At 38.7% G+C, this 21,751-nt stretch overlaps 2 protein-coding genes across 5 annotated transcripts in view; one reads left to right on the top strand and one right to left on the bottom strand.

Moving 5' to 3' along the window:
- The window catches only part of PAICS (phosphoribosylaminoimidazole carboxylase and phosphoribosylaminoimidazolesuccinocarboxamide synthase), a 38,459-nt gene extending 20,047 nt beyond the window's left edge, over nt 1-18,412 (bottom strand). The window contains exons 1-6 of one of the 4 annotated variants that reach the window (XM_026676570.2): nt 17,956-18,412; nt 14,336-14,434; nt 10,837-11,313; nt 9,688-9,750; nt 9,484-9,582; nt 3,319-3,393 (exon numbers count right to left, since the gene is read on the bottom strand). In XM_026676570.2, the coding sequence (XP_026532355.2) occupies nt 3,319-3,393; nt 9,484-9,582; nt 9,688-9,750; nt 10,837-11,313; nt 14,336-14,434; nt 17,956-18,334 (1,192 nt within the window). In that variant the 5' untranslated portion in view covers nt 18,335-18,412. The remainder of the gene's footprint in view (nt 1-3,318; nt 3,394-9,483; nt 9,583-9,687; nt 9,751-10,836; nt 11,314-14,335; nt 14,435-17,955) is intronic. The other 3 variants (XM_087963619.1, XM_087963621.1, XM_087963620.1) reach the window with 3 other exon arrangements.
- Nucleotides 1-21,751, top strand: part of PPAT (phosphoribosyl pyrophosphate amidotransferase) — a 67,856-nt gene that overhangs the window by 25,939 nt on the left and 20,166 nt on the right. Inside the window, exon 2 of the mRNA XM_026676566.2 lies at nt 21,063-21,126. Within this exon, the coding sequence (XP_026532351.1) occupies nt 21,063-21,126 (64 nt within the window). The remainder of the gene's footprint in view (nt 1-21,062; nt 21,127-21,751) is intronic.

Genomic DNA, 21,751 nt, shown 5'->3' with positions numbered 1-21,751 from the left:
CTTCCTTTTACCTAGAGAGGAGAGGGCTAACCTAGGACTCTCCACAAAGATTGCTAAACCACTAATTGGCTAAGAATGCTGGGCACTGAACTTCAATAAAAGAGGCTTTTGATATCCACCTCTAATTCTAGATGTTACTTTTGGTTGTTGGGGACCACTAAATAAATAATTTCCCTTCCCAAATTGCAGCTTGCAAAGAATTGTAGCCTGCACATATTAGAGCTTTCAAAAAAATTGGAATTCGTTAAGATGTCAGACAATGTGCGGTGTGAAGACATGATTACCTAAGTAGCCATCAGCAGGGGATTATGTTGTCATTTTTCTGAATGGTTACTCATAAAGGCTCCCCTCGCACATATGTGCTAGCTGTTTCCAGCTCCAGGAGGCAGTGCTCCTCTCCATTACAAAGCCGAAGAGCCAGCACTGTCCAAAGACGTCTCTGTGGTCATGTGGCCGGCATGACTAAACACAGAAGGCGCAGGGAATGCTGTTACCTTCCCACCAAAGTGGTCCCTATTTTTCTACTTGCATTTTTACATGCTTTCAAACTGCTAGGTTGGCAGAAGCTGGGACAAGTCACGGGAGCTCACTCCATTACGCAGCGCTAGGGATTCGAACCGCCGAACTGTCGACGTTTCTGATCGACAAGCTCAACCTCTTAGCCACTGAGCCACAGGCGTCCCTGTGGTTACCCATATGGCTGCTTAAATTATCACTTATGCCATTCAGTGAATTGTTTCTCAGATCAACAAGATACATTTCTCATTCATCCAGCTAACTCTCATGGACTACAAAGAGGTGGAGGCTTAGGTGTTACTGAGTCAGATTCAGGTGCATTAATGCATAAGGCAGTCAATTGTGTTTGTGAGTTCAGGTGAGCTGTTTACCAAGCTAAATTTGCAATTGAAGGCTTGAAGATGAATGGAGTTTAAAACTAGCATATGCTAGATAGCAGGGGACTTCAAACTTGACAGTTTTAAGACTTGTGGACTTCAACTCCCAGAACTACTCCTCCAGCCATGTTAGCTCAGGAATTCTGGGAGTCGAAGTCTATATAGGTAGAGAGTGCTTTGCCAGCCCCTTTTGGGCCAGCATTTTACTTCCACATATATATATTTTTTTTAAGTAGAAGGTGTAAAATATCAAATTGAAGTTCTGATGTGAACTCCTCCTGATCTCCTTCAGCCGCCCACCTAGAGTGGTTGGTGGGGATGAGGGTTTCAAAGTAGGAAGATCATCTCGTCGATGATGCAACTTGAATGTTCCAAAGGGCACAGTGGACTCGCGTCAGAAGAGGAATATAGTGCGGTCCTTGGCATTTCTCATTCTTGTGTAATGTGTGTTAAATTTTGGCTACTTGCTCTCTGCCAGGGGTCTCCAACCTTGGCAAGAGTTGATGTCCACAAATCTTAAAAGTTGCCAAGGTTGGAGACCCCTGTTCTATGCTGTTCTTTTTCCATGATGAAATTTGAGATAGAGTTCTCAAGTGCTTTCACCCTACTTTAGTTGCAGTTCTTTTGATATCAGTAATGCTCCGACATGTGCTTTTTATGCCAGAATTTGACTCTGAGTCAGCGACATTATTATACAGGTACTCCTCTACTGAACAATTCATTTTAGTGACCGTTCAGAGTTACAACAGCACTGAAAAAAGCAACTGATGACCGTTTTTCACACTTAAGCATCCCCATGCACATGCGATCGAAATTCAAATACTTGGCAAATGACTCATATTTGTGACGATCGCAATGTCCAGGGATCACATTTTGTGACCTGACAAGCAAGGTCAATGGGGAAGCCAGATTCACTTAGCAACTATGTTGCTAATTCCCAATTCAACCTTTTCTTTTTTTGAAAACTATTCATGTAAGATAATTTTTCAGATCCATGGACTTTATCCAGCATTGCTCTGACAAGGAAGATTTAGTAAGCTTGGCCTGAAATGGTTATTTCAGTAAGTTTTCCTCTTTATTGTTCCCTTTTTTTCTGAAATGCTTCTTAAGCACTTTTCAAGCAATGGAACGTGTTAAATTAAATTTTATGCAATTAGTCATTTTTGGATAAATTTTATATTCCACAAATAATACCACCGTTTTAGAGATTCAATTGCAACGTTAACATGATACTTTACTATTCGTGGTATCTTGTATCAGAATATTTCACTTATGTGATCTGTTGATGGATGCTTTACTCTGTATTCCATCTAGGGAAGCAAACTTATCTACTCTTTAGAGCTTTTTATCATACTTAATATGAATTATTTGGAGTGTTAGATGCTTGGCCCTCAAAAGTGGACCTGTTCACAAGTGCTGAAGGTTATGATTTTTCTGCAATGATAATTTGTGGAGGCATGAAAATTCACAGACACTGTCCCCTTTTCTTCTGTGCTTCCCAAGTTCAAAAACGTTTGCTTTTGATTAATCATCATTTGCTATTTATTATTCAGCACTTGTAAAGCTGATTACTGTGTCTTACAACTTGTTTCATATAAACCTTGGAATCAGAAGCTTCCACAATTTTTCACCAAGGAAAGAAAGGGAGAGAGAAATGTGCAAGTATGGAAAATGGTTAAGCTTAATGCATTCGGTGGTACAATATCTGTCATATTAAAGAGCTTCATTGGCTAAAAATAAATAAGTCCTCATCAATCCTCCATGACAAGTGATGCAAACCATTACAGGGAGCTCTGAGTCTGGAAAAAGAGTCCTTTTTGCATTTCCTTCTAACAGACTTTTCCAGATTGCATTGATTTGCCAATCTACTAAATTTGGCCAATAAAATTAAGGGGTGGGTGGGAAATAATGCTATTCTCCAGGGGAAAACACAGCCTTTTGTGTTCTTTCAGCTTTCTCCAGATCACAGATTTAAAAAGCAAAGAGACATTAGGCATAGATAATGACAAACCACATTTCTTGAAATGAATTAGCACATAATTTTCTGCTTATATTTCTAAGGAAGCCATGCCTTATTTGGGTGAAACTTACACCAAACAAAGAGTCTGTGGAATCTGTGAATGCTCTTTATCAGTTTAGATAATAATCTCAACAATAGTTGTTTTTTTTTTTGTGCAATACATACCTGTCACTAATGCTATATCTTAAAAAGCTTATCCACCCCAAAGCTTTAAATTTATGAAGCTCATATATTGTCAATCAAGCTATGTGTCTCTAGGCTACAATTAAATTTACATAGTTTTTGTTTGAAATTTAAATTTGACTATTCCAAGATTTTAGCGAAAGAACAGGCACAGAGGTAAACAAAGAAGAATTTTTAAAATATTTTCTTCTATAAAATGCATACGCTCAATGATGGACTTACCTATGTCAATTGGTTCTTGCTTTATGTGTGAAAACTCTGGAATAATATTGATGGAATTGTTGTCTTCCTGAATTACTGTAAATTTAGAGTAATTTTTTAGAAAATGTAATTGACATGTGACTGAATTTCATGTTTTATTTCAATTTAAAACGTTAGTTGGAAGCTAAAATATTCTCTATTATTTTCCTGTGATTGTTCTAAACAATTGTATACAAAGATTTTTATTATGAATGAATAGAATAGAATAGAATAGAATAGAATAGAATAGAATAGAATAGGCCAAGTGTGATTGGACACACAAGGAATTTGTCTCCAGTGCATAAGTTCTCAGTGTGCATACAAACAACAAAGTGATAAATCATGCTCATAGTCATCATAAAAATACATTAATCATAAATCATAAAATACAACACTTACTGATAGTCATGGGATACTAATAAGCAATCAACATAAATCATACTAGCATACTAAATAAAACAATGTAAATCATAAGATACAAGCAACAAAACTATAGTCATAAGACGATAAGGAGATAGGTAATAGGAAAGAGAAGAAGAAGGAGGAGGAGGAGGGAGGAGGAGAGAAGAAGAAGAATACAACCTTACTGGATAGTTTGAGTGTTGTGGGAATTAGTTGTTTATATTTACCTGCTGAATGCTGTATTCTGTAGTCAAGAGTAGCAGGATTTACTTAAAGGGTGTGCCATTCCCTTGAAGATAGCTGGTGGCAGCACTAACTACAAAGATGCTACACCAAAACGGGAAGCAGAGTTTGAGACCTTCAAGATTTCTTTATGTGGGATTAACCCTACTCTTACCCATGCAATGTCTGTTTTAAAAATTTTACAGGACACTAAGTAGAGTGAAGATGGGGGAAGCTTTGGGAGGCTCAGGGCAGGCTATATGGCCCATTGGCATATGGACACCTGCCACTCCTGGCCAGGATCTGCTCCTCACCCAACAACCCTTTGCGGGGTTGGGGGGGGGAGCAGCCTGTGGACAGCTGAACTTCTTCGGCAGGCAGCTCTTCCACCAGCCTCAGACACAAGAGGGACTCCTCCCAGCAGGATGTAAGCAGCTTGCAACCTCACCTGCCAAATTTGCCATTGACTTTCTGGGGATGCCGGCAGAGAAGATTGCAAATGGTGCTCTCCCAATCCGCAGCAACCTGCAAACAGGTTGCTGAGCACCCAAATCACATCGCTTTTGGGGAGGGCATATGTGCAACATTTTCCAACAGATGTCCTTTCCAATCCATTGAACATCCTTTTTGAGGCTGTTACTTTGAACCATCATTATGCAAATGGTTTTAAGTTGAGGGCTACCTGCATTGTGCGATACTCGTATGCATATTAAAATGCGCCCACACAGGAGGATGGGTTTAAGGATTCGTACCCTGACATTTATTTTTTGAGGTTACTAACTCAAGCAAGTTTGCAGGCTTTAACATAAAGAACAATGGATGCATTGTTCTTATCTTGCATAACCACATTCAGGGTGGGTGGGGTTTTTTTGTCATTATGATGGCATTAAGAATTCTCTTAAGCAAGGAAGTCAAGGATCTTTCTTTATTTCTTTTTACAAAATACGGTAATTATTCATTTTACTTTGCCACACTACTGGGTTTTATCCCAACCAAGGGGCGAGGACGTCTGATCTTTAATATAATTGGTTTCTTGCTGTTTGGTGAATGTGATCCTTGTGATAGATAATATAATCAATTACAGCAGAAGGAAGATCCGACAATCCAAGGGTTGAAAGTCCAAGTTTGCGTTGGGGGGGTCAATGACTTCGTTATCTGACTGCAACTGCGTTCTAAGCGGTTAGATAATTGGCAAATATTAAGCAAGAAAATCTAATGGTAACATTCCAGTCAACATTCAGTGTTGGCTTACTTTTATTCATGTTGATTTTCATATCTGTTTAAAGATATCCCTTAGGTCCATGATGGCGAACCTATGGCACACATGCCGGAAGTGACACACAGTGCGATTTCTACTGACACGCGAGAGGTCGCCCGGAACAGACCTACTGCGCATGCATGCACGGCCCCCGCCAGTCAGCTGATTGTCGGGTATCTGCCGTGCATGCGGAGAGGGAGATGCACACACATGTGTGGAGGTGCACAGGGTGGAGGAGTCTCACGCGTGTGCATGCGCAGGGGGTCATGTGTGCATGTGCAGGGGGCGGGAGGGGTCGTGTGCGCATTGCATTATGGGTGCAGGAGGAAATGGTTAGCCATCACTGCCTTCGGTTATTTTCTTATCTTAGGAAAGGAACACTGATTATTTACTGTACATGCTTTTTTAGCTTTTGACATTTTAGCCCCTGTTTGCTGTTACCAGTTGAATGACCATTCAGACAGAACAAACCATGAAGCTCAATGCTTTGTGGGGCTGTTGGAGGAATAAGTTTCTAGAGAATTCTCTGTAGTAATTTGGCGCCCTCTACTGCCCGATGGATGATAATAGCACGTGGTGGTAGCATAAGGCAGATGTTAGGAGTTGATGTTCATATAGGATGTTCTTAATTTTGAAATATTACTTTGGTTTTCAAATACAGTGAGAAAACCCAGGGGCATCCAACTCACATCGTCATGGCGGCATCATGTGACGTCAGAAATCCCCCCCCCCCCACTTTGCTAAACCAAGCGTGGGCATGGCACATGGCACATCCGGCCTGCGGGCCAGGAGTTTGACAGCCCTGTCATAACCAGTGGATTTATATATGAAGTAATGTCTTAGTAATGACTTTGTAATGTCTAGAATTCATCGTATCAAAGCAGAAAAGGAATATAAGTAATCATCTACATATGGCCATAGCTGAGACCACAATTTTGGAAAAACAAAGTTATGACGGTCACAAAGCAAGCAACTGCACCTAATTTTACCGCCTTTTTTGCATTAAATGAGCTCCACAATTATTAAGCAAATCTAATCTTTAGGAAGCATTTCCAGAAACAAAACATAAATTACGGTCACATGACCACAAGGTGCTGCAAACAGCCATAAAGTTTAAATCCAGGTTGGGCGTCCCCATTTTCATGGTCTGTTGAAATTTTGGTTATTAAGCAACCAATCAAAAGTCAAGGACTATCTGTATTAGGCTAATGTGAACATTACCTATATTCTAACATTTCCCTCCTTCCCAGTGGTGGGATTCAAATTTCTTTTACTACCGGTTCTGTGGGCGTGGCAGGGGAAGGATATTGTAAAATCTTGATTCCCACCCCACTAACCTGCTTTCCAGCTCTGTTCTCCTGTGTAGGGCAACCAAAGAAGACCCAGCCAATCAGCTGGGACTCGCAAGGCGGAGAATAGATGGGGGAGGGGCCAGTCAGAAGTGGTATTTGCCTGTTCTCCAAACTACTCAAAATTTCTACTACTGGTTCTCCAGAACTGGTCAAAACCGGCTGAATACCACCTCTGCTCCTTCCTCTCTTATTTAGGTTTTAGGAGTGAAGGTAGCTTCACTTTTTGATATTTTATTTATTGCAAAATAAAATAGATGCATCTCCATCTTGAGCAGAATAAACTAGGCATACTAAATTTGGAGTATGGTTGACAGGTTCAGTGAATGTTATAAAACTTGTTGATTATCGCTTCGTGCACAAAATGCTGCACTGCCAGGTTTTTTTAATGCCAGGCCTCAGCAAAATTGTAAAATGAGTTTCTGTCACAGACAGAGTTTTCGTAAGCATCTGTCACTTGATGTCATTTGCAGAGATGCTATTCAGCAGGTTCTGACCAGTTCTGGAGAACCGGTAGCGGAAATTTTGAGTAGTTCGGAGAAACGGCAAATATTACCTCTGACTGGGAATTTTACAGTATCCTTCCCCTGCCACACCCACCAAGCCACGCCCACAGAACCGGTAGTAAAAAAAATTGAATCCACTGGTCATTTGTCAAGGTCTTTATCCATAACCACCATGAATATTTGTTGTGAAACACTTGTACTTTATTTATCAAACTAGCTCTATACCCGTGCTTCGCTACAAAACTATGTGATTGGGCTTAGTTTTTGGGGAGGAAAATAAGGGGAAATTTTTTTTTTGCCTTTGCCTACCAGCATCCATTGGTATTCATCTGGCTAGTATCCTGTCAGTTTGTTGAGGGCTGTTTGGAAACTGAAACAGTATTTGCTGTCTGAGCAAGGAGGAGACAGCAAGGAGCCTGGGCGTGGCTTAGCTCAACTTTTCTGTACTAAAGCTGGTTGCTGCTCTGAAACTGAAACTCTTCTCTGCTTGTGTTTTGCATTTGGAACAGATATCTTTTCAGCTGGGGAAGGGGAGTAGAACTCCTTAGCATCAGAGCGTGTTAATAATAATAATATATGAAATACTAATGCTCTGATGGTCATTTTGAAAAATCCTTTCTTAGTGAGCACCTAGAAGCCAAGAAGAACATACGTGCCAAATTTCAAGTTTGTAGGCTTTACAGTTGTGGAGATTTTGTGATGATGCGTGAGTGGTATTTCGCTTTTATATATATATAGTAGATTAAATAAATTAGACAAGTGCACAGAGAGAACCTAGACATGTAGAAAAAGGGTTACAGATTACAATGAACTGAAGTTTCCTCAGAAAAAAAATTGCTATACTAACTGCACAATAAAGGTGGCAAAATTGCTAATGGAGGAAAGGCAGAATTACCTCAGATTAGGTAGTCCTCAATTTACAAGCACAATTTGGACCATAATTCCACTTGCTCAGAGAGCTAATTAAGTGTGAGTTATGCCCAATTTTACAACCTTTTTGCCATGGTTGTTAAGCAAATCATTGCAGTCCTTAAGTGAATCACACAGTCATTAAGCAAATCTGGCTTCTCAGTTGACTTTGGTTGTTAGAGGCTAGCTGGGAAGATCACAAATGACCTGGAATGTTTTAGCCATTTGCCAAGCACCCGAATTTTGATTACATGACCATGGTAATGCTGAAGTGCGAGGATGGCTTGTAATTTACTTTTTCTTTTCAGCGTCATAACTTTGAACAGCAGCCAAAAAATGTGGTATGTCAAGGATGATCTGTATTTGTTTTGGCTCAATCTTTCCTGGTGTGTGGATATCTGTTCCACTAGGTCAGGGGTGTCAAACTCACGGCGTCACATTGTTGTCATGTAAGGTCTCGTGACTTTTTCCCCCTTCACTAAAATGGGGGTGGGAGTGACCAGCAGATGATGCAGGCCACGAGTTTGACACCTCTGCACTAGAGGGTTGTGAAGAACAGAATGAAGCCAACTGGAAGGTTGAGACTGATGGAAATACGTTCAGAAAAACCTATTTACTATAAGCTGAATATACGTCTCTAGCTTTTGGATGAAGTGCATCAGTTCTTGGAAAGATTTTGGGACAGATCATTAAACAACGGCGATACAATTATTAGAGCCCAGAGTGTAATTGTTAAAAGTCGAATTTCCTGGGCTAACCTTGCCTTATTTTTACATCCTTAGTAGACTGGGAAATGCTATAAGGATAATTGATCTTGATTTCAAGGTATGGAGTAAATGACATGCCTATTGCAAGGAGCTGCTGGTGGTTTGAAAATATACTCTACAACTGTTTCTCATCTTCCTCTAGTACAGGGGTGTCAAACTCACAGCCCACGTCATGTGCTGACTACACTCACCCCCAGAAAAAAGTTGCAATATGTCACATGACAACGTGCCATCACGAGTTTGACACCCCTGCTCTAGTATGTACCTGGATGTCCCAGGATTAGGTCTGATCTGATTATAAAACTGAATTATGATCCAGCGATGAGATGCAGCTAAAGAAAATGTAAATGTGGTTTTAAGTTTCATTAGCTGAAGAATAGCAGGAGTTGGAATTACATTAAGATAAATTAACAGACTTTTTGGTAATAATAATTCATCTGGACACTTTTTCACTCTTTCTAAATTATTGGGTTATTGGATTAACTGGAACTGTGACTTTCTCCACATTTAAGTTGTATTATTTTCTAGTTAATGCATTCAATATAGCTCCTGATTTTCTCCTCTAATAATAATAGCAGTTCAACATCAAATTCTGGAAAAAATACCCTTTTACTGGAAAGTGATTTGCTTTTGTTTGAATTTTTGCATGATGCCTTTCCCTCTTCTGTAATTCATTGATATCTTGTACAAATAATAACGTACAAAAGGATGAAATGAAATTGCAGAAAATTTACCTGAATCAATAATTTCTTCTTTTATATGCTCCCTCCTTAGTGTGGAATTGAGTTTTCCCAAGTGCCCAGAGATACCCTTCTCTGCTGTGCAGTGTATCACTAAAACATCATAAAAGAACATTATGTAAATGCCGGTATCATATTGTAGAGTTCAGAATTTTAATAGTTTAGTCAAGAAATTGATCACCAGTGTCTCATAGTCACCTGCATTTGGTATTTTCCTTGTATTAGTGTCTCCAGAAGTGTTACTAATAAAGTCCTCTTCACCTGTAATTCAAAGCAATTCTGCATAAATTGTTAGGGATTACAGTCTTATAGCTGTAAGATTCTATTTCCTCTAAATGTTGCTCAGTCCTTAACCAGAGAAACCAAACACAGTCCAACAGCCTTAAATTGCATTTTGCTCGAGTACTCAAGAAGTGTATACATGCCATGTTTAAACAATTCCAGACAGGAAACAAATATAATACATTAATCACATCACCCAAAAGACCGTAATATTCAGTGGACTGCATTTATTATAGTGAATATCTTTGCAAATCTTATGTGGCAATATAACAGAGAACGCTACATAATTAGCCTTCTTAGAATCCTACGTAAGTGCCTTCCTATCAGTCTGGACAGCCCAGGAGATTCTTGGGCAGCAGATCAACAGCTGTGCTGGCTAGAGTTGATGTTGTCCGCAGGGCATCCAGTTAGGAAATGCTGAATAACAGCAATAGCACTTAGACTTCTATACTACTTCATAGTGCTTTACAGCCTTCTCTAAGTGGTTTACAAAATCAGCATATTGCCCACCAAAATCTGGATCCTCATTTTACTGACCTCAGAAGGATGGAAGGCTGAGTCAACTTTGAGCTAGTCGGGATCGAACTCCAGGCTGTAGGCAGTCTGCAATACTGCATTCTAACTACTGCGCCACCACAGATCCTAATTACTCCTAATTACAAGCAGTTGTAACTGTTCTTTCAGAGCTCTATCCCTTTTCACCTGCATCATAGAAAGGGGCCATCTCTGATCACATAGCTGTGGCTTCCATCTTGGTTGGTTTTGTTTTTAAACACCCACAGTTATCCCCTGATTTCCCCACTATCTCACTGTATTGTATGGAGGGTAGTATTATCAACCCTCTCGAGTACTTGTTATTCAGACATTATTCCCTGAATGCCATCTTAATTAAAGCACCTGACCAAGTAGAACACATATCAATCCTTCTATATTTAATTATTTTTCTAGTTTTCTTTCTCCCCTTTTTAAAGTTTGAATGAAGCAGAGTTTGTAAAATGTACTGAAATTCTTTGTGTGCAGATTTTGCTGCAAAATTGATCTTAAAAAGTAACAAAAAAATTTTACCTCTTAATTTTTTTTCTATTGTGGTCTTTGTCCATTCTGTTGGTTTCTCACCATAGTCATTATGGCATCTGCTTGTTTTATCTGCATTGTGTCCCAAAATAGCATCCAATTCTCTGAAAAACTTCATTGTTTTGCTTGTGTTGCCTGAGTACTGGGCATCTTTAACACTCTTATATTCATGCTTTAGATTTTTATATTTTGTTCTGCATTGCTTCCAGTCCCGGTCAATTCCAAATTTTTGTAGTCTAGCAGCAACATGTTCAAATATCCGTTTGTTTCTCACTGTTCCTTCCAGTTGTTGCTGAATGCTCTTTTCTGACCAGACACGTATTAGAGCTCTTACTTCATTAACAGTCCAATGCTTTCCTCCTTCGTTTGCTACAGAAGGAATGAAGGGGAGATTTTTGGAAGCATCTAATACTGTGGTTGGATTACCTGCATCAGGTAGGATGGGAGAAAGACACAGATATGTATTACCTGCATTGGGTAGGATGGGATGGGGTCAGGAACAGGCAGAGATAGTAAGAAAGAGAATGTGTGGTTAACTATTTTTCTTCTCCAGGAACATTTGGAAAAATATAGAAATAAATTCAAGCTGGATAGTACCAGTAAAAGATAAATTTGCTTTTATACCTTTTCTTGTAAAGTTGGTATGCCAGGCAATAATAGTTTTTGGGAGAAAAAAAATGTGAAAGGGAATCCATAATATTGAGATCTGGTTATCACTATTGCATTAATTCTTCTGGGTGATTTTGGGGTTCAGAAATATATACTAGTCCAGCCAATCCACAGAACCCTATTTTCAGCCTCTAGGCCTTTATTTGCAGTTTCCAAAGCCCTATAAGCACCACAGTTCAATGGAAAATGGCAAAGTTTGGCTGTGCATTTTTCCTGGGAGATATTTTTCAAATTGTAACAGCAACCAAAATAGTTATGCTCAGTCTCTGTTAACTTCGGGGATTCTATTTTTTTTTAAAAATCAACCTAAAATGAAACAGCTTGGTGCAATGGTTAAGGCATCAGTTAGAAACTGGGAGACCATAAATTCGAATTCTAGTCCCAACTTGGACACGAAGCCAGCTGGGTGACCGTGTCACTTTCAGCCCTGGAAAGGATGCAGTGCAAACCACTTCTGAAAAACTTTGCCAAAAAAACTTACAGGGATTTCTCCTGGCAGTCTCTGAAAAACTAGACACCATTGAACAAAAAGTGGGGAGGAAACTCTATCCAAAAAGGAGGAGGAAAAACTTGCTTCCTTTTGTGATGTCATTGCCATGGGTTTTCTGCGCCATTACTGATTGTAATACCATTAAAACATAGAATTAATGAGTGTCTAAAATCACTAAAATCCTAATTATGACACTCTGGAACTTTTTCTTGAAATGACTGTTATGAATGGGCTCTCCATGGTTTTATTAGTGATAGATACACATATCCACTTTGTATGTTAAAGGTACAAATGATTTTTAAGTAGAGAAATTATACTCACTTCGCCTCAGATGGTGGTGCCCTGTCTTTTGGCATCAGCTTTTTGTTAGAGTTAGTTCTAACAACGCATCAACAACTGACTTTGGTTGTTAAAATTAAAATCTTGCATGTGGGCCTTGTTTTCTTGTATATAGCCTCAGAACTGTTCACTCACCCTACTTTGTCCCCGTCGATGGGGAAATTTGCTAGGAGCTAGCCAACTTCAGCATTTTAAAAAAAAGTAATTTTACTGCATCTCCTCACTTTTAGCATTTTACTTCTCCTATGAGTAAACTCACACTTGCTTGTAAGCAGTTCTTTTGTGAATGTCAACTAGAGGTATATCATCGAGTGACTCTTATTTCTAAATTAGAATGGCATGGGAGAATGGCCTTGAGGGATGAAGCCGACAACAGACAGTGGCTCAATGGCAGAATAAGAAACTTAGGAAAGACCCACCCCACCAAAATGAATCAGGAAGTTAAAAGTGATGTTGGGAGGAGGGAGAGGATTCTACTTCTGTATATATACATGCTAAAGAGTTTTTCCCTATAAATCTGAAGTATTAACAAGGGCTGCTAAATTAGCTAGTTATACCAGGCACACTTGAGCCAATCAATATCTCAGCCAGTGACATCAGTTTTCATAGCCTCAAGTGCCTGAATTTTCTCAACTTAAGTTTGATTCCTCCATTTTCGATCACCAAGGTGTTTTATCAGCTTATTATTCAGCCACCTCTAGATTGTGCAAAAGAGACTATCACCAAGCCCAAAAAGGAACAAAAAGACCTCTCCACCAACAATCAGCACCTAGATCAGCATAGACTAATTCCAAAATTAACATCAGACTAACAATCAAATAAACAATACCCCAATCAAAAAACTGCCAAAGAGGCCAACAGTAAACAGCCCTACCAAATCTCTTTAAGACCAGCCCCACTAATACTGTCAGGGCAAACCACTAGAACAAGGCTCTTCAAACTTGACAGCTTTAAGACTTGTGGACTTCAACTCCCAGAATTCCTCCTCCAGTCGTGTTAGCTCAGGAATTCTGGGAGTTGAAGCCCACAAGCCTTAAAGCTGTCAAGTTTGAAGTCCCCTGCACTAGAATATGAACTGAAAGCAAACCACACTCCTTACTAGCACTGGTGATGTTAGCTAGTTTGGGTAATGAAACGTCTGCAAGAAAAGAAGTTTAGAGAGCACCAAGGACCCCTCATTTCAATCCTGAGCTACAAATATTCTCCTTTATGGTTATATTCAGTCACGTTGGTGTGATGGAACATGCAACTGAAGAAGCAGCAGGGGACAGTTTTGCAACACAGTTTTCCCAGAGAGAGGTCCAGATTAAGAGACTGCACATTCCAGGATGGGGAAAGAGGTTCAGGATAGCCACACGCCTAACACCTCTCAGACTATGTCCAGTAGATTAGAAGCTTTAATACAGGGGTTTTCAAACTTGACAGCTTTAAGACTTGTGGGCTTCAACTCCCAGAATTCCCCTTCCAGTCATGTTAGCTCAGGAATTCTGGGAGTTGAAGTCCACAAATCTTAAACTTGCCACGTTTGAAGACCCTTGCTTCAATAGCTTTAATTTGGCAAGATTCTGTCTATTATGTATAAGCAATTAAAGGATTGAACTTGACTGGACTTTGTTGTTTCTGGACTTGGGCTTTTCAGTTGGGAGAGACACACCAAACATTTTCCAATACATTTTCTCTGAAAGCAATAATTAAGAAATAGATGCTAATAATCTCGCATTTTATATTTCCTAGTGAACTTTTGCAGTACGTATGTTACCTATACAAGTTTATTTGTGGAGGAGGATATGCTAAATGGTATGCACAACCATGCGCTAAAAACTGCCTTATTTATTTATTTGTTTGTTTATTTGTTTGTTTGTTTATTTATTTGAATCCTCTACTTGCTCCCTCCAACAACCTCCAACCTAAGAATACACCATGGTCATGCCACTGAAATAGCAAAAAGGAAAACAATCCATTTCATCACTCTCCTATGCTGCCTTTCATTACCTAGTTCAATAGGCCTGCAATGGGAAATAAAAAGCAGTGGGTTGGTAGAAGCTTCTTCGTCGTCTTCTTCTTCTTCTTCCAATGTAACCGAGACTTCACCTGGAATTATAAAGAAGAAAATATGTGTAGGTAGGGAGGGCATAGAGTATATTGAAAAATACATGGATATGCTAGTATATATCCATCTTGGGAGTGCAAAAGGATTGATAAAACCACAAAACTGAACCTCGCCATAAAATGTCCTGAATCATGATTTCTTGTAATGTCAAGGTGTGCATTTGATCAACTCAGCTAGAATAAATCATGTTTAAGCCACTCAGAATTGAAAATGAAAGAGAAGACGCATAAATAATGTACATTATTTCTGTACATTTGTGTATACAGTATGAAAATAAGATGGAAGCAGGAACAAAACTCTACTCATACAACAGAATGTTAGAGACATTGCCAGACAAGTTGCTCTAAGTAAAAGGTAGTATCTACTTACTTTACTATCATTCAACATTATCAACAAATTAAGTTTTAATTAATTGCTTGAATAGGTCCAGCTTTTAACTGAAGTGATTTGGAACTGCAGCATTTAGTTCCCAGTCTATAAACGTTTTAAAATTGCTTAAAGTTAGCCTCAGGTAAGAATTACATCCAAGGAACTGTCATTAGAATAGGTATATCCATTAGCTCTTTCTGCAAATTGCACTTGGGACAACTCTATATTTATTATATGCTACAAAGTGATAAATCATTCAAGTCATGCCTGAGAAGTAATCATATTATTTCAGCTTTTAATTAAACAGAAATGTGATGAAGTAAAGCATAGCTTTTATGACATCACCCAATTACTTTGGGGTGATGGTTCCCACGTGCCATATAGCCAAAAAAAATATTTCCCATCCTTGATGCAAACTTACTGTAAGCACATCTGACTTCTCTGAATTACAGGATGTCCCAGCAGTGATTCTGCCATACCTTTTGGGTTTCCATTCAATTTTAAAGACTTACATTTATTTACAAATGTATATACTGAATAAAACTGGAAACCTGATTTAAATGCTTCCATCACAAATATTGATATTTTTCCATCTTAGGAACTCTACCACAACAATTTAAGATGCTTATAGACTCCAAAATTGGAAGTGCCGTATTCTCTGAATCCAAATCCAAACTACAATTCCTTTTTACTTTACAAATACCATAATATTTATTCATTAAATTTATTTGTCGCCCATTTCACTATCCAAAGCGACCTTAGTCTTTGTCCAAGGAGAATTCTGATTCTTCCTTGTAGTTGTTGAGAGTTTTTCTCCAATCAAGAAACACTTGGCTAAATAGTTGATCCCATGGCTGCATAATAGGTAGTTTCCCACTTCGTGATAAATCGTAATACTATTTATTTATTCTATAAACCAACATTTTCTGAGATAATGGAGAACCCAAATAGGGCCTGCAGTTTGCATAATGAAAGGAATTGTGTCAGGCCAGACTGGTTAAATATGGCTAATCAATTTGAGCACTAACACTTTCCCCATGGGCTGATAATAATCTGTGAAACAATAGCTACTAAATTAATTGCACAAGCATTTGCACAGAATTCATTTTACTCTGCAGCCCTGGACTGCTGTAGGAAACACCACATTTCACGAGGCTTTCTATTTTCAAAAGGTGTGACTGATTCATGGATTGGATTAATTTGATATGATTAGTATTCTGTCAACGTTACAAAGATTCTATGTTTTCTACATCAATAGAAATACACTACAATAAAACCTCTCTAGTAAAAGAATATAAAGACAGACAAATCATCATCATTGTATAAGCAATCGGATGGCTCCAATCACCCATCTGAAGGCTGTAAGAAAGAATTCCATTCTTAATAGTCTATGGAAAATTGGGTTCAATTACTACACAGAAGTTGTTCCAAAGTGTAGGCAATGGATAGCCTCCACCTGCCCTTCACCCCATGAAAGTGTGGCTCATTTTTACCACAGAATTATTGACAATGAGGGAGGAACCATTTCTGAAGATAATCTGAAAGTGCCATTACAGTACTGATTTTTGCAAATGCCACCTTTCCTTCTGGGTAGTAGTCTTACTTCCTCAAACAAGAGTCCTTCACTCCTTTATGTACCACTGGATAGTACTTTAGGGAAGTGGGGGAAGGGAAACATGCTTTTGTTCACTTAGTTACAAAGCCATTAGATTCAACTCTTTGATTTGGATTAGGGGAAAAATTCTCGCTAGGCTTCTGTAACATAATTAATATCTTCATTCAGAGATTTCAAGAATAATAGGTGAGAAGTATCCTTGGTACACTGCTATTTTTCCAGCAAACATCTATAAACATGATTCACATGTTTATAGAAAGGGGAAAGGTATAGCTTTTCTTTGTGGATCTCAATTTTTTTTAAATATAATTTGTATATGTAAGTTGGAATTGATAAACTGTGAAAACAGAACCAAAAAACCCATCTCCTCATCCTCAAAACCGGGAACAAACGACTATAGACTATTTATCTAGACACAAGATTCAATTTATGGGGTTTTCCTCTCTTTTGTTGCATTGTTTTACATTATTTAAAGATAGTTATTTTTTTAAAAAAAAAAACAGTGTCTTTATGTTATTAATTTGAAACAAATTAATGTGCATTGCAAGGTTTATGCAGACTTTTTTCGGTTCTTGTTGCTACAATCAAATATTTAACCGAGAATTCTCTAAAGAAAATGAAACCTTTTAAATTACTTCCCTGATCATGTTTTAAAGGGGAAAAAATCTTCCTGTGATTATAAATCAATGCTTGAAAGCTTCATGGAATAATAATTTACACATGCTCTTAATTTATTATCAAGGAATACTTTTTGTCAAGTGGCTTGATTTGGCTTTGGGCTTTCTTTCTTTTTTTCCTTTCCCCAAAAATATATTTTCTGACTTCCAGCAGGCAAGCAAAATACATCACATACAAACATGCAAAACTCTTGTGAATATAGTTTTTCATTTCAGCAGTTGATTCACCATTTAAAAGAACTTTGATGTGTTTTAAGTGTTCTTTAGCAAGGTAAGACAAATCTCTTGGAAAAAAAAAATTTCCAAAGCAACAACATGTTTCCATCACTGCGAGCAGGTGATTTACATTTTTGGTCCTTTTGCTTAAATTCTAGCAGGGCATAAACATATCACTGGGAGTGACATAAATATATATATATTGCTCGTGGCCCAGCATTTTTTCTTCCAACCTAGCAACACAACTATAAAACAGCACAAAATGTTACAGATAAACCAGCAATAAAACCAGCAGAAGTTTGCTGGCCCTTAGTCTCTTTTTTTGTTTTGTTTTGATTTTGTGTTTCTCTAGAGGAATTCGTCTTAGGAAACTAGCTAGCTCAGCAGCTGGTTTAACTTAAGTTTATGTATTTATAGAAACACTCACCCTCCTCCTTGTCTCCCCCCCCTTCCCCAACAGACACACAGATAAGGGAGCGCATTAAGTCGGTTTGTTCTACCAACTATGTCATCTGCAGTGCCTTTGCATGGGCCTGAGTTTTACAAGCCTGTATGTATTTTAGATAACAGCAATAAGAAGAAGGAGGAGGAAAAAAAGGAAAGAGTTTGGGATGGTTGTTTTTACCTTCATTGTTCTCCTTGGTGGCATTTATGATGTCATTGGCTGAACACCTGCTGTTCTCCTCCTCTGTTAAGTGGGTGACAGGTTTATGTTGCAATATGGCATCCAGCTCATGGAAGAACTTCATAGTCTTTGTAGCATCTCCTGAGTTGTGGGCATATTTAACTGTCCTATATTCATATTTCAGGTTTTTATACTTTGCCCGACACTGTTTCCAGTCTCTGCAGATCCCCAATTCCTGCAGCCTTTTAGCAATGTAAATAAATATCCCTTTATTCCGTAAGGTCCCATGGAGTTGCTTTCTGATATTTTTTTCTGACCAGACGCTTAGCAAGGCTTTAACCTCCTCCTCAGTCCAGTGCCTTCCTGCTCCACTCTCCATGTTGAAAGTGACCTGGAAATGATTCACTATTTCTAGCCAAGATTGCGTTTCCTAGGAAACCAGACGGCTGATTGTCAGTAAGCTCCACAGAGATGAAAGGATCCAGTTTTACTGGCTCAAGCTGCCTGAGGGGAGTAACTTGAGAAACTGCCAAATAAGCAGGTTCCGTCTTAGAGGCAGCAAAATAAAGCAGCTCGGGCAGAAATGATTGCAAAGTCTGTTAATCATTGGCACCCCAAATAAGCTGTTTTCTGCTCTGCAAAAATTAAGCACAATTCCAGGGATGGAATGCATTCTGTATAACCTTTGTTATGCAATGGGCTTTAAATATAATCTCTGCTCTTAATGTACACAAGAGCTCTAAGCTTTCCTCCATCTGGCCCCCTCCAGAGGCATTGGATCACCAGCCTAGCTGGGTGCTGAGGATGATGGGAGGTGGTGTCCAATGTATATGTCAGCATATACATATACATACACACACACAACTATAGGCTAGGATTTTGTTTGGAATGAAAACACTTGCACCCCGATTCTCTCCGGATTCGCTAGCAAATGATGCCTTTGGTTTTGTAAAATATTTGGTGTTTTTTTTTCACATGGTTTAGAATCCCTTTCAAAACTGTAAATCATAATTTCACACATGCACATACTTACCTTTCTCCTAAATGCTTGATCTGCATTCGCAAAGCCTTTTGTGGTTCTTAACTAATGGAGTCACTGTAATTTGAATTCTGAGCATTCAGTGATGTTCAATAATAGTTCCACTTGAGTAGTCTACTGAGTGAATCGAGTATAATATGCTAAAAGCAAACCAAGGAAATTAAGTTCAAGTTTGTGTGGAAAACACGTCTATATTCTTTTTGTATTGTCTGGAGCAAATACATGACATCCTTTATAAATGCAAGATTCATCTTAATAGAAAATGTGATAACGCACTGCAATACTAATTTAGTTGGTTTGCAAATTATTTCAATTCTGCATTTTCTGTTTTATATATTCAAATAAAACATTTCATTAAAATATTTATTTGAATTTAGATGATATTTTGGAAAGAATCATATATATTCTGTAGATATATTTCTTCTATATAAATGTTTCTTTTTAAGGGTCTTCCACCACCCCAAATCTAGGTTCTGCAACTATCTCAGGTGCTAATTGAGATCCCCCTGAGTATTGTCAACAAAGGAACCTCGGTGTTCCATAATACTTGGGAGATGTTGCCATGGCAGCTAAATAACTAGCCAACAGGTTCATATTACAGAAGGATTCTGAGAAGGAAGAGAAAGGCAATGCCTTTTTTTCCCTTTTTCTCCACCAAAGATATTTCAATCTAGAATTTTTGATGGGAAGCTTTGAGCCTTGCATCCTAGCAAACCCGAGGCTCTTCAAATATAATGGGAACTACAGCAATGCTTAATGGAATTCTGGGAATTGTGATCCAACATGCTATAAGGTAAAGGTGAAGGTTCCCCTCGCACATACATGCTAGTCGTTTCCGCACATACATGCTAGTTGTTTCTGGCTCTAGGGATGGTGCTCATCTCCATTACAAAGCCGAACAGCCAGCACTGTCTGAAGACGTCTCCGTGGTCGTGTGGCCGGCATGACTAAACGCCGAAGACGCAACATGATATGGAAGGCATCTAACTAGGAAATGATATTATAAGCACCCTTACGTACTATTGCAAGCCATGCCTCTAATATAGTAGAGAAAGCGACTTCTGTGGGAAAAATGGCAACTGAAGACCGACTCCACCAACAACTATGGTGGAATGAAGAGCCAGTAAATAAACCACCTCTTTTTTAAATTGCTCTCCGGACAACAAAAAGACTTGAGATTACTCAGAAGTGCTCCAGACGGTTGCTTCTCATGAGAATACTGCAAAGCAGCAGTCTCCAGAATTAGGGCTTTGGGACACAAGGGAATAATCTTTTTGCACAAACCATGGTCAAAATAAAATAAAATTGGGTACACATGTTTTCTTTTCAAATCACTTTCAGAAAATGCTTGTTAACTTTTTAGGTTTTAGGAATCTTTGGAGCAACAAATTTAAAAACAGTGGTTGAGTTTCTTTCAAGCCTTAATAAAAGTAGCTTGAAATACAATTTTAAGGACTTTTTAAAAATGGGGTGGGGGGAAAAGCAGCAAAAAGGTAATTGGAAGTTTTATTTTGGGAAGTTACATGTCCAGATACTTTTTTGGAATTAATAAGGTTTTGGAATTAATTATAAGAATCCTTCCCATGAGAAAATGCTTTTGTTTTTAATTATGACTCTAGAAGGTGTTCGGATTCTGGAATATTTTTTTTTCTCATGAAAACCTATTTTTGTCTAATAATTATGAAGTCTGCAGAAAAAAAGTTAAAGGGTGTGTGTGGACCAATATCACATATTCAGCATTTGAACTTATCAGGAAAAAGGATCTCCCCAACTAAATATTGCAGTGTGATAACTTTTCTTTAAAGTTCCAGTCAACAGTCTCTTTTTATATAACGTTTCTTTCCATCTCCCCATTCCCACAATTGCTTTTATGTATTGTTCTTCTTCATGTGTGGTTTTTGTTTTAGGAGGAAGAGTTATTTTCTTACAGTTTACAAAGCTTTTTGCAGATCTTGGGGTCTTCACAACACCTGTAAAAATCCCTCAACCATGAATGGCACCTTTCTGGTGACATAAAGATCCAGACTCAGAAATACAGATTCCTTACCTGCTCTTCCTTTTCTCGTAGAGGCCAAGAGAGTGCGGGGATTGTGACAAGTGATGGAGAATCAGCACATTTCAAAGTGCACAAGGTAATATTATCTGGTATTCCCAAGGGGGAGGGGGGAGATTTCATATGATGTTGTTGACCCAGAGTATAACACAAATGTAACAAAATCCAAAATGTAAATAAATGTCCTTTAATGCCTCCAACTTGGCCCCATTGTTCAATAATTCTCAGTTGGAGATAAAACGTACTCAAAAATAGTCTTCCAAAGAAAGCAATTCAGTCCGAATGTAATGAGCAGATAGAGCTGAAATAAAACACTAAAACAAACTACAATGGAGGAATTTCCACAACGGACCAGAATAAGTAATTACCAACTTCAAGGAGATAACAAGGCACAGTCTGTTGGAAGGACGCCAACCAAGGTAACTTCAACCCAAAATAAAACACGCTTTGCTTCTGGCAACGCTGTGTTGTAATCGTCTCTCTTATATACTGGTCTCCCAGCTGCAATCAATGAGGAGGATCATGGCCGCTTCCTCTCTCGTAAGCCAAGTTGTTTCCTTCTCCGTTCCTCCCTGCGTGTCCTAGGATGAAGAGGGGATGGGCCTGGTTCTTCCTCTGACTGCCCAGCCGGCCTCTGTCCTTCCCCAGCCTTCTCTACAACCTCTGGAGCCACACCTCCACTCCCTGTCTTGACTGTTCATCCT

Source organism: Notechis scutatus, chromosome 4 (genome assembly GCF_049901735.1).
Source record: "Notechis scutatus isolate UNSWTSFEM ecotype Mainland chromosome 4, rNotScu1.2, whole genome shotgun sequence".
NCBI lineage: Eukaryota > Metazoa > Chordata > Lepidosauria > Squamata > Elapidae > Notechis > Notechis scutatus.
Note: the sequence above shows the minus strand (reverse complement) of the source record. Positions and strands in the feature narration are given on the sequence as shown.